This window comes from Manis pentadactyla, chromosome 17 (genome assembly GCF_030020395.1).
Source record: "Manis pentadactyla isolate mManPen7 chromosome 17, mManPen7.hap1, whole genome shotgun sequence".
NCBI lineage: Eukaryota > Metazoa > Chordata > Mammalia > Pholidota > Manidae > Manis > Manis pentadactyla.
Window position 1 is genome coordinate 64,645,892 of NC_080035.1, and position 23,370 is coordinate 64,669,261.

Sequence of the window (23,370 nt, forward strand, 5' to 3'; positions counted from 1 at the left end):
GAATTAAAGAAATACAAATAGGGTTCCGAGGCCCTGAGGAGAGAGGGCGGCGGAAGGGACGGGAGAGCGAGAGGAGGGGGCTGCGCGTGGGCCCGCGGGGCGCAATCGGTTCGGAGCGCGCGGCCTGCGGGTGCCCGGCCGCGGGCCGTCGCCTCCGGGAGGTCACCGGCGCCCTTGGGGAGCCCCCGCCGGCGGCGCAGGTGGGGGCGCGCGCGCACAGCGGCCCGGGCGCGGGGCGCACGGCGGGGATGGGCGCGCAGCGGCGGGGGCGGGCGCACGGGGGCACGGCGGCGGGGGCGCACGGCGGCGGGCCCGGGCGCGGGGCCGCTCCGCGCCGCGTCTTTTCTTCTCCGCGCAGTGATGTCATCGGCGGCGGCGGGGAGCCGGGAGGCGGCGGCGGGGGCGGCGCCGGGCGGCCGCCGCAGGTTCATGTGCAGCTAATGAAAAGGCACTTGACAGCCGGCCAGGACGCACGCGAGGGAGCGCGAGCCGGCTGGACCGCGGCGCCGCCCGAGCCAATCGCCGTCGCCGGCCCCTCCATGGGCGAGCGGGGGGAGGGGGCGCGGGGCGCAGCCGGCCGGGCCGCGGCCGCTCCGAGGTGAACGGCGCCGAGACGGGCTCGCGGCGCGGGGAGTCCGGGAGCGCCGCCGCTATGAATTCGGCCGAGCAGACCGTTACGTGGCTCATTACCTTGGGGGTGCTGGAGTCGCCCAAGAAAACCATCTCGGACCCGGAGGGCTTCCTGCAGGCGTCCCTGAAGGATGGGGTGGTCCTCTGCAGGCTGCTGGAGCGCCTGCTGCCCGGGACCATCGAGAAAGTAAGTGCGGCCCCGGCCCGCGGCCCCTCGGCGGACGCGCCTGGGGAGCTGGGCGCCCGCCCTGGAGGCCTGCGCCCCGCCTTGCGCCAGCCGCGGCCTGGGATGCGCGGGGTCGCTGGCGCCGGCACTGGTGGCCGCGCGGGCCGGAGAGCGCGAGGCGCGGAGGAGCCCACGCGCCTCCTTTGTGCGCGGACCCGGGAACGGGGGGCGCGTTGGAGGCGCGGGGACCGGCGGCGGGAGCTCGGGGCGCCATTGTGCGCGGCGCGGGCTGGGGAGGGGGCCCGGGGCGCGTTCGAGGGGAGCGAGCGGGGTGGCCGGGGCGAAGGGGAGCGCCCTGCTCGGTGCCGCTGCGCCCTGAGGTGGAGCCGCCCCCCTCCGTGACCAGGCGGAACGCCGCGCTCCGGCGCCGCGCACGGCTTCTCCGAGGCTTTGTTTGGACAGTTTTGTCGGTGGGGTTGTGTGAGAGTTTCACCCTCTGCGTAATGGACCAATTGCTGTGCATGTTTAAAAGATGCATTCAGCAATGGCCGAGGTCCGGGATGCAAAAGGATTTGCTGTGCTCCCCACGGAAGAATTCCTCACGTCTCCAAGCTCAGAGGGTGGCGAACAGGGCTGCAAAGCCCTGGCGTTCCTGAAGGCTGATGTGAAATTGCAGATTTCATTTTAGGTTCATACCTGATCTTGAACAGACTCTCTAGTCCTACACACCCTGCTCCTGTCCTTCGTGACTGCGGCTCTTCCCGGGGCTGGAGTGCGAACCTTGACCCGCATTTCTGTGAGTGATTAAAGTTTGCCTTCGTTTCTCGCCAGCTGACACAGCAGGGGCGTGGGGATAGAAGCGCATTTAAAACAGACACATCCCAATATTTCAAAAACACTACAACCTTATCTCAGTTGTTTTTGGCCAGTACGTAATCTTAAGATCAACAATTACTTAAAAGATGTTAAATGTAGAACTAGAAGTACACCATAATTAGGAAAGACTACTTTTTAAAATGGGGATGTATTGGCCCCGACGCACAGTGACAATCTGCTAAACGAAATGTTAATTAAGTGACTTGAAAAAGTAAAATTTTTAGTCTTACTCATAATTTTGTATATGTTTTGGTGCTCTGTTTTAATGGTCAGAAAAGACTGTATTTAATACTAATTTCACATGCATACTAGTTTTAGGAGTTTTTGTTACTTGGAACATATTTTTGAAAACGATCTGTATTTTAGAGTGAATAGCGCTTGCCTATCAAGGAAATTAAAATGTAGCTTGTGAATGAACCTGATATCATGATAAAATTATGATTTAAGACAGGAATAAGCAGGATCTAACTTGCAAGGCACTCAAAATACTTTTTTTCTCATCTGGGTAACAGGGCCTCTGGTAATAAAAGACAGATGTTGAAAAGCATTGAAAACACATGCTAAGTTTACCAGAATAGGCTTATGTAAAATACCATACCATTTCTAAGAGTAAAGTTTTAAGAAACTTCATGTGCTGTCCGGGTAAAAACACGCATGCTATTTGGCATATGAACTGTGCTAATATTGATCGTGGACTTCACTCTTTTTCCCTAAAATTCTAGAAAGATTTCCTTGGAAAACTGTAGCATTCCTTTCATCTCTAAAACAAAGAAATGCATACTATGTTCAGCTTGCAGAAGCCAAACTGAACAACCTGACGTATGCTCGGACTTCAGACACTGGGCATGCCTGATGCTGCCGCTGCCTTGCCCCACTAGGCCCCGCCGGGTTTGTTTTCGGCTAAGGCGAGCACAGTGAAGGGTCACATGAAGATAGCAAGTGGCAGACCTACTGATTCTTTGTGGCACAAGGGTAGGTTTTTGGAGTGAAGTGTTAGCTGTTTGCTGCCCCTGAGTTTCGTTACCTACGCCAAACTTTTCTCATTACCCACGCCGAGTTATTTAAGCTTTCCCACGTTTGCACGCACACATCAGAAACAGTACATGCCACAGAGTGTATGCTCAACAGCTTCCACTCAAGTGTGGGAATGTTAGTCTGAGGTTGTTTTTCCTTAAAAAGGAACATTTGGAAACAACTGAATATGTATATGGGATCGGAAGGATCTTAACTTTACCCAGTTTGCCACGTGGACACACGGACAGCCGGAGAACAGGGTATAAGCGGCCTGCAACTTAACATCTGCAAATTCACAGTGAACTTAAAATGGGCCGTTCGACGGGATGGCACAGAAATAAGAAAGCTTTGGGGTTGCTCAGGTTTCTCATCTGCCTCTTATTGAGGACACGTGTCCTGCTGTGTTTCTGGCATGAGAGCTGGTAAGGGTGGGGGGCTGAGGACATGTTTCGGTTCAGCTCGTTGGGCTATGAAAGCTCTGTGTTGGGTTCATTATGCAGTGGCTTTGCTTTAAGGTGGAAGGCTAGGCAGGGACAAGGGGATTGTGCACTTCATGTGAACACTTTAGAAAAGAGACATGTTGGGACTGCCAGCCACATGTCCTCTCTCACATAGGAGAGAGAGGTGGGCGTTACAAGGTTTCCTATGTCTTCGAGTATGAGGCACTTAAACTTTGATTTTCTCCAGTAATGGCCAGGCTCTTTTGCTGACCTACCCACATTGTTTCCTTCCCTCATTCCACCTGTGATGAGAAATGCAAAGGTTACAGGATCCAATAAGTCCATTAACATTGAGCTCATGGCTAGTAAGTCAAAGGGGGTGAAATCAAGAGCCCGGTTTTAGAGGATGGAACATTGCTCTATGTTTGATACATCCCATTAAAATAATGGAAGCCATGAAATGCTTTACTGTTATTTGTAAATGAAGCACATGAAGTTGCTTGATTCACCATGAAAAACTCAGGGATCCTGGCTGTTTCTCTCCCCACCAGTAGGACAGGATGCTCAGTGCCATAGAGAGCTTTACTGGGTCGCTCCGTCACTCAGTTTTTGTGGAATGCGTGTCAGATGCTATCTTTCGGTCTTGCTAGATGCCCTGGGTGTGCAGGTGTGCGTGCTTGCATTTAAGCTGGTTTAAACTGTTGGACTGTGTGTTATTGTCCTGGGGCTGTGGCAGCAAAGTCTCAGGCCTGGTGGTTTAAACCCCAGTACCCCATTCCCTCTTAGCCCTGGAGGCAGAGGTCCAGCTCAAGGGCGGGCAGTTAGAACTTAGGGAGTTCTTTTCTAACAAAGGAAAAAGAAACTATTTTTTAGTAATTCACTCCAGCTCGCTTTCTGAGATCAGTCCTGAGGCTCTGGGAGTGGGATGGGGAGTGGAAGGGAGTGCCACGGGCATTTGGACAGCAGTTCTGAGTTCCCACCCTGAGAAGTCTGTCTTTTCCTAGGCCCTCTGCCCTAAGAAGGATGCAGTTAGCAATGGCAGCGGGGCTGCGGAGGGGGCTGAGGGTCTCACTCAGAGTGGGTTGGATTCGTAAGGCCCTCACACAAGAGCTTTCAAAGATCCTTGTTGATCGGTTGGCAAAACAACTAGAAGTTATAAATCTTGTTATCTCCTGACTGTGTTTAGGGAGACTTCTTTAAACTTTGTAAATGGAACCAGTGGTTACAGCAAGTTGCTTCTAATGAACTGACTTAAGGTTTCAGAATAGTTAATTTTGTAATAAGAAACATCTGCTTTTGAAGTGTGTGATTTTAAAGTACGGCCGCAGCCCTGCACCAGGTGATTCTTGTTTTGAGTTTCAGGCCCAGAGCAGTGGGCAGCCCTCATGGCAGCTGTGGCTCGCTCACAGTGAAGCACGTACCTGAAGGCAGTTAGAGGCCGGAAGGCCTGTGCTGCAGCGATTTCCCATGAGCCGCCCTAGCAGAGCTGTGGCCGTGCGTGCAGGCTCACACACCGCACACCGGACTCGAGTTCGGAGGTGCTGGGGGAAAGGCTTGCAGGTTGGCCTTTCCTTGGGGGCACTGCCCTGTGGACGCTCTGGGAGGAGTGCGCCCAGGACCTCATTCTATTAGAAGCGCCTGCACTGCCTGCCTGTCCTCATTTCTCAAGCGCAGCCTGCCTTCAGATACATCCTCCTCAAGGAAAAGCATGCACCTGGCTCGCAGGCGCCGTGTGGAGCTGTTGTTTCTGTGCTGTTGCGTGTCATCCCCACTTCACGGACAGGAACAGCCAGCTGAGGCCCAGCAGCTGGCCTTGCCTGGGTCCCACAGCCGCGCACTGAGGTGGCAGAGTCCCATGGCGGTCTGGGGGCTCGGACAACTGGAAGAGGACAGGTCGCTCTTGGGAGCGCTGTCAGTGTGGCCTGCACGCTGACTCTGCTGTTTCTCATTCCTCCTCCACGGGAGAATATCCCAAGGGCCTCTGTTAAACTCTTGCACCTGATGTCCCTTGCTGGGTTCCTGGGCCTTCCTGAGTTTACTGGGTGTGCATCTACCCCAGAGTTGAAGCCATGCATTCACGTAGGTATGTACAGGGATGGGTGCGCATGAGGCTTTTTGGTAGGGCTGCCGCCAGCCTATGGATTGGACTTGGGTGGGAACTGTCGTCGGTGGAAGGCTTTGAAGGTGCACCATCCCTCCCAAGGGCTGGGAGGTTTTGTGGTCCTGCAGACCCACTGGGCCATCCCAGAGCCACGGTGAGATGGGGTGGTCCCAGTACCTGCCCCTGAGTTGCCTTTTGCTCTGTGACCTCAAGCAACCTAATGTCTCTGAGTTTCAATTTCCTCCTCATAAAAGGAGATGAATGACACAGGCCTGGAAGGAATGCCTCGAGGCAGAGCTGTGCCGTGAGGGTAAATGAGTACTTCTGAGGGGTTTTATGCTGCGCTGGGCACAAAGCAGGTCCTCAGGACAGGGTCGATGTTATTTTATTTGTCAACACTGGGAATTTTCCCTGTTGTATCCAGGAAAACTCGTAAGTGGGGTTTGAACCTCAAGGCTACCCAAATCCAGGAATAATTCCTTAATTCTCACAACTCAGTAGGTTTTTGCAGTTTCATGGGGCTGGGGCCCCTCCCTTCCCACCCAGACAGACCACCATTGTCTGGGCTTTCAGGGCTCGCCCTCTGTTAGTGCAGGTCTCGCACAGCCGCTGAGTGCCCAGCTGCTGGGTCAGAGGGGCTGGAGGGCCCAGTCGGGGCTCAGGTTTCACGTGTACAGTTTCATGCATGGAGGGCCAGGAGCCCCAGATGGGCTGTGAGGGCCTGGTCAGCCCGCCCTGTGTCTGCAGAGGGAGGGCATCGGGCTGTCCCTGGGCTCCAAGTCCCCTGTGCATGACTTCTGACTTTTCCCTCCATCAGTTCTACCAAGTTAGGGTAGGATAATTTAATTCCTGATGTTTTTATATTTCTAAGTTTAACTCTGAATTTTGTTTCATGAACCAGACTGGTAGTCCTCGGGCCTGTTTTGTGTCAGCTGTGGTCTAGGCCAAGGAGAAAGTGGGGGGACATTTAAAGGTGATGTGTGAAAATGTTTCAAACACATTGGTTGGAATTATTTAAACCTAATCAGTGTACTTACCATTTCTCTGTTTGCCTGCTAACATGCATGTCATGTACACAAACATTCACACATGCATGTGTTCTGTATCACTTTTCAGGCAGGTCATAAGAGAAACCAGGGGGCTTTGAATTCTCAGTGTGAAGGAATTCTCAAGAGGTCATCTAGCCCAAATTTTACAGATGGGTTAACTAAGGGCAGTTGCATATGGTTGTATAAGTTGTGCGCTGTGCAGCCTGGGGAGAATCATTCACGCTGGAGCATAAATGAATGCAGGCTGAAGAAGGGGAGGGCTCCAGAGCAACGATACATAGAGGTCAGCCTCCTAGGGCATAAAGCAAATTAGAGCAGGTGGTAGATTACAGAAGTGTCCCCAGTTCTCCACTCCCTGAAGCCATGCCCCTTGTAGAGTGACATTGCAGATCCTTCCATCCAGAGAAGAAGCTTGTTTCTTCACTTTCTGACTCTGAAATGGCCTTGACTCACTTTGGCCAAGGGGTTGTGGCAGAAGTGACAGGTGCTCATTCCTAGCCCAGGCCTCAAGCGGCCCTGCATGTCTGTGCCCTGTCTCAGACCCTGGGTGTTGAGGGGTTTTTAAGACCACATGGCCGAGGGCTCAGTTGCCCTGCTGAGGGTAGGGGCACTGGACCAGAGCTGACCCCCGCTGCATGAGTAAGCCCAGTCGAGACCCATAGGACTGCCCAGCTGACCCCTGGCCTCGGGGACAAAACCAGATGCTTCCTTTAGCCTACCACTGAGGTTTCATGCTGTTAATGCATCCTCACTGTGGCAGTACGTAAGGGCTACAAGGCTGGAGAATGGAATTGGTATTTTGTGCATAACTTATTATTACACTTGGAGCAGCTTTTTCTAGGGTTGCTAATATTCTTACCTTTTCTCCAAAGAAGGTATAGGGAATAAAATTTGCCTTAGTTTAAAATGGGAAACCATGGTTCCAAGTTTGCTTTGAATTTGCAGTTTCTTGAAATGAAGTCTTGTTCTGGCAGTATGATTTTTGTTAGCAATGCCTTCTTTAAAACAGTCTAGTTTTGGATTATCTGTAGACATCTTGGCCGTAATGGTCTTTTCTCCCCCAATTCTGAGTGACTCTCTACTAAGTTCCTATGCCAAGAAGATGTTTCCTATCTATTTCCTGTCCTTAACATAGTTTTAAGTTCGTAAGGGATTTTTAAGACTCCATCTGCAATAAGCAAATTTATTCAGAAGTCTTTTGTTAGGAATACAGGTTTTCTGAACAAGCCTGCTGCTTTCTGAACACGTGCCAAAGGATGGCTATCATTCATGTTAAGGAAGAATGGCACGGTGATTTTGACAGAGATGAGAGTTTCAGAGAAGCCTTCCTGGTGCTAACTGCCTCTGTTGTTGGCCCTCTGAGAAGAGTGAGGGGCCATCGGGACACATGGGATCTTGGTCGAGGCCTTTATTTCTCGAGTGAGCTTGTGGTGGTCTTTTCTGTGGTGCTGAAGAAACTCCTTATCCAGTGACTCTCTTAAAACATTGTTGCTGGTAACAGATTTATTCTCATGGAAACGTGAACTTTCCTGGTCATAGTTCTCCTATTTTTAATGTGTTTTGGTTTCCTTTGAAAACAAGCTCTATAAATAGAATGTGGTCATATTTTTGACAGACTTGTGGCAAATGCTAAAATTCCAGAAAGTACCACAGAAGCCATACTTTCAAGTGATGAGACTGGAATTGTCTTCCAGACTTTATCAGCTGTCAACAAATGGAGAAGAAATAGTTGGTACATTTACTTAGATTGAATCCAAGTCACTGCTGTGGTTCTTCAAATAACAGTGACTGTATTTTGGTGAGTGTGAATCTCACACATACTGTTGATGAATAGTTAACATTCTGGGAATAAAAGCACATAATTCTTTTGTCTGCAGTGGAGCTTCCACCTTAAGAAGCTAGAAAAATAAAGAGAAATTAAACCCTTGAAACTAGGAAAAAGGAAGATACATAGATAACAAGTGCAGTGAATGAGAACAGTAAAGAACAGAATGGGGATCAGTGAGATGGAAACAGAAAATTACCAGAGAAAACCAACAATACCAAAACCTGGCTCTTTGAGAGTATCAATAAAACTAATGAGCCTCTTAGACCAATCAGGAAAAGAGGAGAGAAGACACAAATGACCAATATGAGGAATCAGTACAGATCCTATAGATGTTGAGGACAATGATGGGATGTTATGAAAAATTTCATGGCAATAAATTATACAGCTTAGATGAAATGTACAATTTCTGTGTAAGACACATTACCAAAGTTCATTCAGGAAGAAGTGGATAGCTTAATAGACCTATATGTATTACAGAATTTAAACTTGTAGTTAAAAATTACAGGCCATATGGCCTCACTGGTGAGTTCTACCAAACAATTAAGGACTTACATCCACAAATACATAAGGAAGTCTAAGACTCAATAATAAGAAAACAAATGACCCAATTTAAAAAATGGACACATGGGTTGAGGAGACACTTCATGAAAGAAGACACACAGATAACAAGTTCATGGAAAGATGCTCAGCGTTATTAGTCATTAGCAAAATGTAAAGCCACACAACATACCATCATGTATCTCTTCGAATGGTTAAAATTTAAAAGGCTGTTCGTTCCCAGTGTTGGCGAGGATGGAGGAACTGGAACTCCATCCATTGCTGGTAGGAATGTAAAATTGTACAACTGCTTTAGAAAATAGTTTGTCAGTTTCTTAAAATATTAAACATCTGCCAAATGATGTAGTCATTCCATTTCTGGGTATTTACCCAAGAAAATGGAAATATGTCCATACCAAGTTTTGTGCACAAATGTTCAAAGCAACTTTGTTTTTAATAGGCAGGAACCGGAGGCAACCCCGATGTGTTGCGCCTGGTGAACATGTGAAGTGTGGTACATCCATGGGCCACCACTTGGCAATAACTGTAACAAGGACGGAAACCATGCAAAGTAAGAAGCTGGACAAAAAGTGTGCTAAATGATTCCACTTGAATAAAATTGCAGGAAATGCAGTGCAGTCTCGCAGCAGGAAGTAGACCAGTGCTTGGGGGGCACAGCAGGCCTGTGGGGTGATGGGTGCGTTCATCTTCATTATGGCGATGGTGTCACAAAAGTATGTCAAAACTTCTCACATCGTACACTTGAAGTACGAGTTCACGGCCAGTCACACTGTGATACGGCAGCTTTCTCCCTGTGTATGGTTACGTTTTTGTTGTGTGTAATGGAGCTTTAATTCATTTTTTTTTTTTTAAATAATTATTTTTTATTGAAGGGTAGTTGATGCACAGTATTACATTACATTAGTTTCAAGTGTACAACACAGTGGTAGAACATTTATATACATAATTCGAGGTTCCAGCTATCACGCTACCAAGCTGTTACAATATCTTGACTATATTCCTTACGCTATACATTACATCCCGGTTACTTATTTATTTTACCATTGGAAGTCTGTCCTTTTTTTTTTTTTTTTTTTTTTTTTGTGAGGGAGGGCATCTCTCATATTTATTGATCAAATGGTTGTTAACGACAATAAAATTCTGTATAGGGGAGTCAATGCTCAATGCACAATCATTAATCCACCCCAAGCCTAATTTTCGTCAGTCTCCAATCTTCTGAGGCATAACAAACAAGTTCTTCCATGGAGAACAAATTCTTACATAATGAATAAGTTGCATAGTGAACAGTACAAGGGCAGTCATCACAGAAACTTTCGGTTTTGCTCATGCATTATGAACTCTAAACAGTCAGTTCAAATATGAATACTCATTTGGTTTTTATACTTGATTTATATGTGGATACCACATTTCTCTCTTTATTATTATTATTTTTAATAAAATGCTGAAGTGGTAGGTAGATACAAGATAAAGGTAGAAAACATAGTTTAGTGTTGTAAGAGAGCAAATGTAGATGATCAGGTGTGTGCCTGTAGACTATGTGTTAATCCAAGCTAGACCAGGGCAATAAAACATCCACGTATGAAGAAGATTTCTCTCAGAACAGGGGGGGTGAGGTTCTAAGCCTCACCTCTGTTGATCCCCAATTTCTCACCTGATGGCCCCCCTGCGACTGTGCCTGTCTTAGGTTGTTCCTCCCTTGAGGAATCTTACCCGTCTCTGGCTAGCTTTAATTCATTTTATTGGCAGTCCCATACTTTCAAACCCAACTGTGAATCCAGAAAACACATACAGAATGTTAATGTACAAAGGTAAATAGTGTATTCATATTTTATAGGGGGAGAGGATTTATAACCAGAAAGCTGATTTATCTGTTTGTTTTCTCATCAAATCTTGGGTATTTGCTGCGTTTCAAGAACAGTGCTAGGCACTGGAGATTTAATGATCAGCAAAAACAGACCCATACTATCTAGTGGAGAAGAATAACATTACAGAAATCATATGAGCCTTCTGTTTTAGACATTGTGATACATGTTCTGGAAGCAAGGGACAGACTTCTGAAAGCGTGCAGCAGAGGACCCTGATTCACACTAGGCGGACAGGCAGGTGGTCAGGGAAGGAGCTCCTCTAGAAGGGGACTTGGGCTGAGCTCCGATGGGTGAGGTGGCTGTAATGAGAAGCAGTCAAGGGAAGAAGGCCTGGGTGGCGAGTGTGGAGGCAAAATGGAGCCAGGCATGAGCCAGGCAGCTCGGGGCCTTGTGGGATATTTGGGCTTAAAAAAGTTTTGATGTTTCTCAAGGTTTTAAGGGGAAAGACGACTTGATCAGTTTTATATCTTGAGAAGAATGCTGCAGCCACGGTGTGGAAGCATTGGGTGGGCCAGGACGGAGTAGGGTGGGGGCCTGCGGTGGGGTGGGCAGCGGGATGGGGACAGCCCAGGAGCCCCCAGTTCCTGGTGCCACACAGGATAGCAGCTCTGGCCCACGTGAGAGCGAGATGGGCGGTGGGGCGGGGAGAGCATGGTGGCTGCGGGTCAGTGGGGGAGGGTGGCCACTGCGCTGCGAGGGCAGGTGCCATCAAACCTGGAGAGCTGTGGCCCCTGAGGGTCCGCTGCTGACCATTCTAGGCTGGCAGGCCAAGTGGCAGGGGACGCACCAGGCCAGGCACTGGCAGGTGGGTGACGTGAACTCCGAGTGTGGTTTCTGGGACTGAGCAGGCGTTGCAGGGCTGATCAACTCCAAACTTCAAGAGGAAGTGGATCTTCAGCTGATTTTTCCTGATAAAGGAGACTTTTGAAAACTGCATTCCTTTCAGTGGACTCAGGGAAATACATCTGTGGCATTTTTTCCCTATTTCCTGAATGTTTTAATGTGTTTAAGTATGAGTGTTGAGACCCCCCCTAAATGGTGAAAGGTGACCACTGTCCGCAGAGCCTTCTGTGTGGTTCTACCTGAAAGTCCGGCTCTGCTGTAGGTACGCATCAGGGACGTCAGTGAGTGACTCACGGCAAGCTCAGGTGGCGACCCATCCGGTCCTGATGTCAGAGAGGCAGTGGTGCACCCAGGGTCTTTGCGGTAACGATGGGCCTCCCAGCGTTTTGTGCCTTGCTGGGGGTGGCATGGGTCTCAGCCAGCAGGCCTGCGTGGGGCTGAGAATTTGCGTTTCTGACACGTTCTCAGTCCTGCTGATGCTGTGGTCCAGGGGCCACATCTGAGAACTGCTGACAGCCCAGTGAGCTCATCGGCCCAGCAGTGGTATAAGGTGGACCTGCCGGACTGCATGTGTGGCCCTTTAAGAAGACCGGGCACCAGGGTGTGGTTGCTCGAGGGCATTTCCACAGCTGAGCACTGGCTGCCTGCCCACCTGGGGGCACCCTTTAGGCTTGGAAAGTTTCCTAATAGCACCTTTCAACTCAGGACAGAGCAGGCCCTACTTCCCCATGGGCTTTGGAACATTGAAATGGTAGAGAGGGTGGAGAGAAATCCCGCCTCAGGTTGGAACGGGCACTCAGAATGTATCCGGAAAACGGGATTCCTCACCTGTTCCTGTGCATCTAGTACATGCTTGTGTGAGAGAAGAGTCTGTGCTGAGAGACCAAACTCCGGAGGTTTGTATGGGGTTTGATGGATGTATTATTTAAACAGGCACTTAAGGAGACATCCTTGAAGTACCCAAAGTAGGGCTGGGAGGAACTGTGGGCAAACAAAGTCATGTGTCACTAGAAGGTAACATGTTTAGGTAAGGAGACAGTTTCAGGTAAGGGCTCTCATTGACACAAGGTTTTTCAGGGAGACGTAGATCACCAGGCTGGTATGTAGGGTTACCCTGGGAAGAGTCTGGGACCCAGGGGGCAACGTCACATGCAGTTGTTGCTCTTCAGCAACAATTCAGCTGAGCTGTGATTCCCAGATGCTGCTTCTAAGGGGTGGGGGCCTGTGGGCCTTAAACTTGGGACCCCGTGCTCTCTGATGGTCTGGAGGAGTCTGTGGCTCACACAGGCACCCCGATGTCGTTCCCATTTATGCTTTTCCTTCAGTAGCCAATCAAGAGTGACTTTCCTTGGATGTGGAGAAGGCAATGACAGTCTTGGCAGCCCCCACCCCAGCGCCGGCCGCTGGACCCGCGTCGTGGGTGACTGTCAGCGACCGTTTCTCCTTCCGGTAAATGATGCTGGAGCCGCCTGACAAGGGTTTGTGAGCAACCATCATAAAATGGCTTCAAAAAGCAAGTACACATTCTCTTGAAACAATGAAAAAGTAGGAAATCTCGGTAAAGAAATAGGGCTCATTAAGAATGGAAAGTAGGAACTATGTAACTAAAAAATAAGATAAATAAAATTTGCTGATGGGCTCAAAGGTGGAGAGGGCAGAAGACAGAAGCAGCGGACTGGGGGACACACGGAGACGTCCGCTCAGGCTGACCAGGGAGGAGCCAGGCAGGAGCACGAGCAAGGGGCTGAGGGCCGCACCCTCCTGAGGCTGCTGGGGACAGCGTGGCGGCAGGCGGGGGTGGCGCACCTTGTGCGGGCCTCCCCTCCCCCTCCCCCAGCCGGTGTGTCTCCGCCCCCGTCCCCCCTCCCACCTCTGAAGTGTCGGAATCACAGGAGGTCTGCATTGGCTTGTTTTGGCTCCTCTGTGACAATCAGGGAGCTGGGACCAGGCAGCCCTATTGAACATGCAGGTGGCAGGTGGCACGGAGCCTGCCGTGGCTGAGGGAGCAGCCAGGGGGTCGGGGGCTCACCTCGGGGCCATGGTTTTCCACAGGGCCGCCGAGGCCCCACGCAGCACAGGGGCAGTAGAGCCCTGCTGGACGTGAGCAGCCCGGTGGGAGCTGGTGGCTGGTGGCTGGCGCACCAGAGCTGGGCAGGAGTGCAGCAGTGCCACGGCAAGGGGCGACGGCTCCGGTCAAACTCAGGAGCATCCTTCCTTTCCCCATTTTCCCTTTGGTGGTGACATCCCAAGTCCTTTTTCAGGATAGTTCCTGTCTCAGATATTCCATTCTCATATTCGATCAGTTATGCTGCTTTTTGCTTCTGGTGCTATGACAGCGTCACTCAATTTCACTTTTGGTAGCAATGACCCAGCGATTCCTGGCACTTACTCCGTGTCGAGGGCACAGGTCCTTAATCCATCAGTGCCCGGAACAGATGATATATTCAGTGCGTGTGCGCAGGTGTTGAGATGCAGCACTCATCCTGGTGGACCACGGAGCATGCATGTCCTCGGGTGGGGACGTGTTCTGTATAAGCAGATCACACAGTATGTTAGGCGGTGGTGAGCGTTCTGGATTAAAACAGTGCAGGGTGATGGGCGGGGAGTGCCAGTGGTTTGGGCAGTGGTGCAGTTCTACATCTGGTAGGTAGGGTAGGCATTACTGAGAAGTGACATTTGAACAAATGGTTTGAGTGGGGGAGTGATGTGAGTATCTGGGAGAAGAGGATTCCAGGCAAAGGAAAAGAGCCCGTGCAAAGGTCCCGAGGTAGAAGGCTGCATGGCAAGTTCCAGGAACAGCAGAGGCCAGGGTGAGTATGGGGCAATTACACGGTGGCTGACGAGGATGAGGTGGGAATAGGGAGTGGATTGTGCAGGGCCTGATTGGCTATTATAAGGGCTTTGACTTAAAAATTAATAAACTTCACTTTTTAGAGCAGTTTTAGGTCTCCAGAAAAACTGAGCAACTGAGCTGAGAGCTGCCACGTACCTCCCCACCTGCCGATTATTCACATTTTGCGTTAGCATGGCACACTTGTTACTGATGAACCAGCGTCGCTGCATTAACCACAGTTCATAGTGTATATCAGGCCTCACTGTGCTGTGCATTCTGTGGGTTTGGACAAAAATGTCCAGTGACACGTATCCACCATTACAGTATCACACAGCTTTCACTGCCCTGAAAATCTTTGTGCTCTGCCATCCATCCTGCCCTCCCCCAGGCCCCTGGCAACCACTGATTGTTTTATTGGTCCCTGTAGTTTTGTCTTTCCCAGGTTGTTGTAGACTTGGGACCGTGCAGTATGTCGCCTCTCCAGATTGACTCCTTTCAATTGGTGATGTGCATTTAGGTTTCCTCTGTATCTTTTTGTGGCTTAATATCTCATTTATTTTCACCTCTGAATGACCTTCGTTGTTTGGGTGGACCACAACTTCTCCATCCTGAAGGGCGTCTTGATTACTTCCCGGTTTTGGCAATTGTGAATAAAGCTGTTACAAACATTTGTGTTCACGTTTTTTGTACGGGCATGACATTTCAGCTCTTGGGTAAAAGCAAATTCATCCAAGAAGCAAAACTGCAGGACCTGGTGTTAAGGGGATGTTTCACTTTAGAAGAGATGCCAGACTGCCTCCCAGAGTGGCTGCACTGTTGCGGGACCGCTTGCTGTGATGAGCTCTGTTGCCTCACAGCCTCCTGGTGTTCTGCGGGGTCAGCCCCTTGGCCATTCTAACGGTTATGTGGTGGTATTTTGCTACTTCAATTTACATTTCCCTGAGGACATGATGTGGAGCATCTTTTCATCTTTTTAGCTACCATCAGTGTATCTTCTTTGGTGAGGAGACTGTTCAGGTCTTTTGCCCATTTTTAAACTGGGTCGTCTGTTTTCTTGTTGAGTTTTAGTTCTTTATTTTGGATACAAACCCTTGGTTGGATGTGTGTTTTACAAATACTTTCCCTGGACTGTGGCATGTCTTCTCTTTTCTCTGAAAGGACTTTGGCTTTTCCTGAGTGGAACGGGGAGCTTCTGAGGGTTTCAAGCAGAGGCAAACCGTCAATCCACAGGGAGATATTCCAGTCACAGTATCGTGGAAGAGCTAGGATTCCTGAGGATGCACTGGCAGCCTTCTCTTTAACTAATGAAGGTCAGTGTCTCAAAGTGATTATTTTAAGAACGTGTTTCCTAATTACAGATTTCTACATATCTTATTCACAGCTGCAGCCCTATTTATTACAGGCCATATTCTGCTGATACTCAGAGTTTCAGGAGATGATCTTTTTATCACCTTTTTATCACGCACAGATAACATGACAGGCCCCACAGGCTGGCTGCTGAGTTCTTCCGGGCTGGCGGCATTTCCAGGATGAGTGTTCCAAGCCTGGTCCCCTCCTTCCCCCTGCCTTTCCCTCTAGGGAGGGTCTCAGCTGCTATTTATAGAGAGGCGTGCTGGCCACAGAATGTTCTGTCCCTTTCGGTTTCCTTTGGCTTCCCAGGCTCTCGGAGCTTAGCTGGCCCTCTGTGCGTGCCTGCGAACCACCCACATGCTGTCGTGTGGAGTAAAATAGAATTTTTTCCTAGGTGTCAGGGTCCAGTCTTCCAGCTCTGAGGCTTTACTATGCCTTAGGTACAGCTTCTTGGGCAGTTTAAAAACAAACATTCTGTCGCTGGGAGGGACAAGGACAGGCACATGGCCACGTGCTGCTCTGCCATGCCCACTGCAGCCTTCCGTTCCATCACATGTGGCAAAGGGCCTGGGGAACAGTGGGAAGTGGCTCTGGTAGGTTGGCTGCGGGTGGGAGAGCAGGCCTTAGATACCAAGGCATCTGAGAACACCGATTTCAACAGCAGGACGCCCTCAGTGGCTGCAGGGATGGGAGTGGACATAGTCACCTGGGGGTCTTGGTCAAATGCAGGGCAGGATATTGGGTGGTTTGTTACCAGAGCTGCCCCTGGTAGCCTTTTCTGAGCAGAATGTGTGGGGACAGGACTCCTAGGTTTCTTGCCTTACCTGCTGCGCCCACGCTCCCAGGGCATGTGACAAGCGTACAGTTGGATTGACTTCACAGCTTTCCTTCAGGCCCACAAGCCTTCGCTATAGGCTTTTCTACCTCTGGATGACAGGAAAAGATGTGGCCAGCCATTCTGGAATGTATTCGGTAGGGGAGGAAAGGGAAGTCAAAGGATCAGAAACGACATAGAAATGGAGCTTAAGAAGAAAGTAAGCAGTGGCTCGGATTACAAAATGCCGTGCTACGGTTTATAGGTCATTTTCATTAGGTCATAGGCATGAGAATGAGAGGGAAGAAAAGATGATTCCATATGGGCAAGATGAGACTTTAGGTAAGAAAAATCTTTGACCACAGGCCCGATTTGGGGCATTTTATGGATGTGCAGTCTTCAGTTTTTGGGTATTGAGATCCTTCAAAGGCATAAGAAATGGCACCCCTTAAAGAATGTCACAGACAGGAACAATGGCCCAGCCCGTGCGCCTTGTCCCTGGCCCTGATCGCAGTCAGCAGGCTGGGCCCAGTTCTTCCCCAGAACGCTCTCGCACGACCTGCAGCACAGACCTGCCTGTTGTGCTCTAACATTACTTGGGGAAGCAAACACGACCTCAGTGGGGAAACTCATTCTAGGTTATCTATTGAGTGTTCTGTCCTCACATTTAAATCTGTTTCTGTCCTTGGCATAAATTTGGGATGGTTGCCACCATCTTTAAAGGACTGAAATGTGCTTTGGAGTTTGTGGGAACCAAGCCTCAGGGGACACATGGGTTAATCTGACGCAGTCTTGCTGGTCCTCTGTGACCTTTCACATCTTGGATATCTGAATTCAGTTGCAGAACTAGACATTTCTTACAATTCACATTTCTTACTGCCCTTTGTAATTTGGTTGGTTCCATCCTAATGGGAGACATTTAATTTTCCACTGATGATTGTAGCATCCATACAGGAGTGGGCTTTGGGTATGCTGATGAATGAACACAAAAGAAAAATGTCCTTTACTAAAGGCTTAAATCTCCTTCAGTAAACTGCTTGTAATCTTGGGCTACACATTTTTGGAAGATTGTTTACTTATCTGGTGTTCAGAAACCAAGTCCTTGAAATTTCTGCTGGATTCTTGCTTTTTTTTTTAAACACATATTCACAGGTCTTTAATTATAATAGCCAAAAAACTGGAAACAAACCAAATATCAACAGGACAAAAATTTAAAAATTTTGGCAAATCCATACAATGAATAGTAATCAGCAATAAAAAAGGAAGGGACTACATGTAATAATATAAATGAATAAAATATGCTGTGCTAAAGAAGCCAGACACACAAAAAGTACATATTCCATTTATACCAAATCCCAGCTGCACGGGTGTGTGTATATGTGTGCGTGCATGCACTGTCTAGTGCACTTTCAAGCCTCTAGCACAAGATAACAATGGAAACCTCTCCACAATCCCCCCACAATAAAAAATGTGTCATAACCTTGCCAAATGGCCCCTTGGATGCAAAATTGTGCCCAGCTGAGAACCACTGACTGGGTTACTGTATTTATCATCCATTGCTACATAACAAATTATCCCCAAAATTTAATGGCTTAAAACTAAACATTTATTAGCTCACAGTTACTATGGATCAGATATCTGAGAGGGACTTCGCTGAGGAGTCTGGCTCAAGTTCTCTAATGAGGTTGAAGTCCCCACCCTCCATAAACCTGGCTGGGACTGGAGGATCTGCCGCCAAGATGGCTCGGTCACATGCACATTGCTAGGAACCAGATCCTTGCTGGGCGTGTTCTGCTCCTTGCCATGTGGGCGTCCGATAAAGCTACCTGATACGTCCCCATGACATGCTAACTGTCTTTGTCCCAGCAAGGGATCTGAGAGAGGGTAGGGAGGAGCCCAGTACCTTTATAATCCCCACTCTTAGACATGGCATACTGTCACTTCGGCTACATTGTATCTGTTTAGAAGCAAGTCACAAAATATAACTCACATTCACTTGGAAGACAGGCTCTGCCGTGTGAAGGAAGGAGTATTGGGATTTGTGGGCATTTTTAAAACAAAGTATCATTGATACACAATCTTGTGAAGGTTTCACATGAACAACATTCACCCTTATTATCAAGTCCCCCCCCACAGCCTCCTCCACTGCAGTCACTGTCCATCAGCCTAGGAAGAGTGGATGCTTTTCTAATGGACTTGGAGGAGGAGCTGCCCAGTAGCTGGAGGTGAGTTCTGTGGATGCCTGTTTCACTCCCTGAACGTCACTGGCTGGAGGGTGAGCACCGAGGGCCTGGGGGAGCATCCCCCGGGGGCTCCTGACCGGGAGACTCTGCGAGCCGCTTGGGATACAGCCGCCGCTGCCAGGTGACTGAAAACCAGACGCGCCATTCAGTACTGATCAGAATTAGAGAAGGCGGACTTTGGATTTTAAACAAGAGCTTGGCATCTTGGTGTGAAGGGGGGGAGCTCTGCCCCACGTGGACGCAACACGTTGACGGCTGGCTCTCAGGACCGTTTTGTGATGGGCAAGGCACTTGGCCAGAGAATGCTAGATTGGAGTGTTCCTCTTCTTTTAAAAAAAGTATTTAATAATACTTGCACGTGGTACAAATTTAAAGGGTACAAAAATGTAAAGAGTGAAAGGCCAGCCTCCTTTCTTCCCACTTCCACCCCCCAGAGGTGACTGGTAGAGATCCTCCATGCATATCTAAATGTCTGCACACGTTTTCTTGTTTTTTTTTTTTTTTTTTTTGTTTGTTTGTTTTACACAAAAGGTAGCATGCTCTGCACACTGTCCCCAAGTTCCTTTTGCCCCGCTTAGTGTAACCAGGAGATTGCAACCTACCAGTTTATAAAGCCACCTTCTTTAAAGGCTGTACGGTGGGAGCTGTTCTGTTTTCTGGAAGTACTAGAACCGATGTACCCCTTTCTCTAAATTGTTTCCCATCTTCTGCTGTGACATTCTTCTGTTTCTGACTCTACCACCAGGAAGCTCTCTGGGTTAGGGTCACAGCAGAAAACAGATGGCACTCGGAACGGAGGTAGAAAAGGGTGTAATGAAGAGGCTATTTACGTAGTGCGGGCAGGGTGAGGACATTTCGCCAGAGACTTGGAGGAGGCCCCCTGAGGAGCCTCGGCTTCCCCCGGCCTGAACGGAGAGGCTGGGGCAGGTGAGCCGCTGGAGCCCGCGAGAGCTGTGGCCGCGGAGGACGCCTGCGGCAGGAGCTGTGCGCCTCACTGATGGGCACTGCCAGGGGCGTGCTGACCAAGGCTTAACAGCAGGCTCTGTGTGCGGGGCCCTGCTTTGAAGCTTGCCGATCTCTGTGGTGGAGATGCAGCCACCGGGGCCGGTTCCAAGCTCCCACCGTGATGCATGCGGTCGGCTCTGTGCACGGTTCCAGCTCGTCCCCGAGACTGTGCCCTGGTTCCTGCTGGGCGTCCTGTCGGCCAAAGCCCCCAGAAACTGGAGAGCGGGGAGCCTGGTAGAAGTATGTAGGCCACGTCGTTCTGGGCAGGCCATTTCTCCTGAGTTCCTGTTTCCTCTGTAAATGAACAGCTGCCTCAAGTTCTCAGGCCCTTTCTACACTGAGACTCTCACTACCATGAGCAGTGAGTTCAGTGGCCTAAGCAGGCAGGCCAGTAGGTCACATGTGCTGACTAGGTAGCATCAGTGGGAGGTGCCTGGGGCCCCCTGCACTTGGGGGGCTTATGTCCACCAGGAAATAGGAGGTGTACAAGCAGGCTGTGCTCCGTGGAGGGGCTGCAGACTGAGCCGCAGGTGTCACAGGAAGTGATGTGCCATAGTGGGGGTGATTTGGCTGTTGGTGGTTGAGACCTGGGCAGACCTTTGTTCTGTGGTTGGGAATCTGCCCAGTGGGGAAGAAAACGTTTCTATATTAGTAGTTCAGTCTGCATAGATTATAGTTCTCTGAGCATGGTCCTGGTACCATCAGCATCTCTTGGCCCCTTGTCAGAAATCCATATTCTTGGTTCCGCCTCAGACCTGCTGATTAAGCTCTGACAGGGCCCAGCAGCCTGTTACTCTAGGGATTCTGATGCGTGTGTACATTTGAGACAGTGAGTTACGCCCTCTGAGGGGTCCCAAACCTGGCTGGCTATCAGTCAGATGGGAATTCCAATCCCCCACTCCCACTCCCCTGCCCTGCTTCTAGGCTGCTTCATACCCTGTCCATCAGAACCTCTGGGAACTAGGATACTGGTCCGTGAAGTGTTTCCTGGGTAGTATATTCTGTGACCGTTTCCCATACGCTTGGTCTGAATTTTTGCAGCGACCCTGAACCTGTTTATTTGCTTTGCTAGAACAGCCTCCTCATCCTTCTTATGAAGCTTTGTAAACTCAGACTCTCTAAACCCTTTGAGCTGGAGAGAAGGCAGCTGCCTTAGCCGGCTTCTCTCTGGACTTTGCTGGGGCTGACGGTGGAGCTGGCTGACCCTGGCGGGCGGCGGGTGGTGCAGAAGAGTTGAGGAGGAAGAAGTCAGACAGCTGTGAAGGTCTCTGAAGTCTGACCTTAAGTTGCTCTGTGATTTAGTTGGCAGCAAACCCTCAGAACACCAGACACACCCTTTATGAAGCAATGAGTCCAAAAGCCACATTTCAAAGGAAAATCACAGTGTTTTGGGACTGTCTGTACCTCTGTCTGATTAGAGTTCTTAATGGAAAGCCTGAAGTTTATTACTGTGGACAATTTGGGACAGGATTTCTGGGAGGTGAGCTGGGCAGTCGTCGGTCCCTTGCGGCTGAGCTCCCTGGGCCGGGCTGGAGACCATGTCCAGGGAGCCCTCCTGGGCAGTGGGCTTGGGTGGTCATGAACAGGGCTGCCACGAACATTCTTGCATCTGTGGCCGTGTTTTTGTTTCTCTTGGGAGAACACCTGGCAGAGGGCTGGCCGGGACTTAGGGAGGTCTAACTGGATGAACTGCCAGCTTCCAGGGACGCCACTCCTGCCCCGCCATCACGTATGAGCTGCAATCGCTCTCCACCCCCACCAGGGCTCGATGTCAGCCTTTTCCCTGGCCTGTCCTGCCGGGTTTGCGGTGCTACCTGTGGTTTTAGTGTGCATTTCCCTGCTGACTAATGGCACGAAACACTTTTCCATGTGCTCACTTACCCTCCGTACAGCTTCTGTAGTGAAGGGCCAGGGGGACGCCTAAACATCGCTTGCATCCTCCGCGTCAGTTTCGCCCACGTGCTCAGTGTCCTCAGTTGCTCCTGCCCTGACAGGACCAAGGACACCTGGAGCGTCATCCCTGCGTTAATGCAGTTCCATCCGCCTCTGTCCTTTCGGTCCCAACTTGGGTGTCGCCTCTTGGGTTCATCAAGCCTCTGGTGCTGCCCTGTGTCTACACGATCTGTTTCTCTCCTCTGTGTTCCCGTGGTCCGGGCGAGTGTCTGCGGCTGCACGTGCCACACTGCATGCTGTGTGTGGGTCTTCCCGGCCTCACCCGGGACGGGGTCTTTGTCTCGCTCTTTGCATTCACGATGCTTATCACATGACCTGCTGCGGCATCCAGGCCCAATACTGCTGAATAATTGATTGTCCATCTGATCCTCCCAGCAGCTCTCTGAGGAAGGCTGAACATGTTAGCCTTAAATCCAGGATAAGGGTGTTGATCTAGAGGGGTCAGGTGACTTGTCCAAGGTCAGCATGTATGTTACATTACCAGTACTATTTACTATATAAAGTTTTGACTCCTCTACATTTAAAAATTACAATTTCCTGAGCAGGTATGTTGTTTTAGGTAGAGTATTCATTGAACGAGCAGCTTTGTATATCCACACAGTGTACTTGAAGACTTTCTAGCACAGGACCCATTTCCAGACGCCCAGACAGGTGTGCACTCCCTGACGCTGACACCCTGGCAAGGGCGCCTGTGGTCAGGAGGCACCTGTGGGCAGCTGTCTTGTCGAAGGGCAGACCGGGCACCCAGTCTGGTCTTCTGGGGTGCAGTGCTGCAGGATGGGTAGGCCTCCTGGCCGTACTACCAGGGGATCGGTGGAAACACCCATGGTGTTCCCGAGTGAATGGCTCTACTGATGAATTTTGCAGCTCAGCTTTCTATGCATTAGTTTTCACAGGAATTGAAGGAGACCCTAACCAAGCTGTTAGCAATGATTACAATTTTTAAAAATTTATGATAGATTGTGTCTGGACTTTGGCTCTGTAACTCAGAAGGCTTCAAATAATCAAGTTTTTACATCATAAAAAACTTCCCATTTCCATGTTCTTATTTTTATGAATAATGTTTGCATAAAAAAACCCCAAGATGGGAATACAACTGATGCTGGACTGTAGCTCTTTCTAGCAATAAGTGATAGTTGTCCCTGGGTAAATGAGCTAGTTAAAGAAAAAACCCTATACATCGCATTAGGATACACATTTCCAAATAAAATTTTGTATTTTATATTTAATAATTTTCATCAAAAACTAGATTTGTTTCATCATTTGTACACTCATAATAGTTGTTTAACTCAATTTTGAAGAAAAGTCATATAACAATTACATCTTCTGATGTACCGTAACGTTGAGTTCACGGCCAACAGCACTGTAACTCAGGCCTGAACAAAATTTACCTAACATGAATTTTCTGTTAGACACATGACCGCCTTCTTGCGCTTAGGAACACTAGGCAGTGCTTTAGCCCTACGCTTGGGGGCCATTGAAAACAGTGAAATCATGAACAAAAAGCACAACAGTGTGAAAAATGTGGTACCAGTAGACTTCAAAAAGGACATTTGCTTATATTATGAGCTAAAACAAAATGGCAGAGCATGGCCTTTTTCAAGTTCAGGTGGCAATGTGCACAAAGGGCAATTCAAATTTTTTGCTGCTCTGCACATGGCCTTAAATGACAGAGAAAGTGCCACAAATATTGATTTTGGGGTTACACATATTTATTGAGTAGGCCATTTTGCAAAAACAGAATCTGTGAATAAAGAGGGTTGACTTTGTGGGGGGAGGGGTCTCCTGCAAAAAATAAGTGT

The 23,370-nt window shown here is 49.4% G+C and overlaps 1 protein-coding gene across 5 annotated transcripts in view; it reads left to right on the forward strand.

Moving 5' to 3' along the window:
* The first annotated feature begins 507 nt into the window (after positions 1 to 507).
* ARHGEF7 (Rho guanine nucleotide exchange factor 7) overlaps positions 508 to 23,370 on the forward strand; it is a 124,928-nt gene continuing 102,065 nt past the window's right edge. For 4 of the 5 annotated variants that reach the window (XM_036893925.2, XM_036893928.2, XM_036893929.2 and 1 more), the window contains exon 1: positions 508 to 817. In XM_036893925.2, the coding sequence (XP_036749820.2) occupies positions 653 to 817 (165 nt within the window). In that variant the 5' untranslated portion in view covers positions 508 to 652. The remainder of the gene's footprint in view (positions 818 to 23,370) is intronic. The other variant, XM_057494584.1, reaches the window with a different exon arrangement.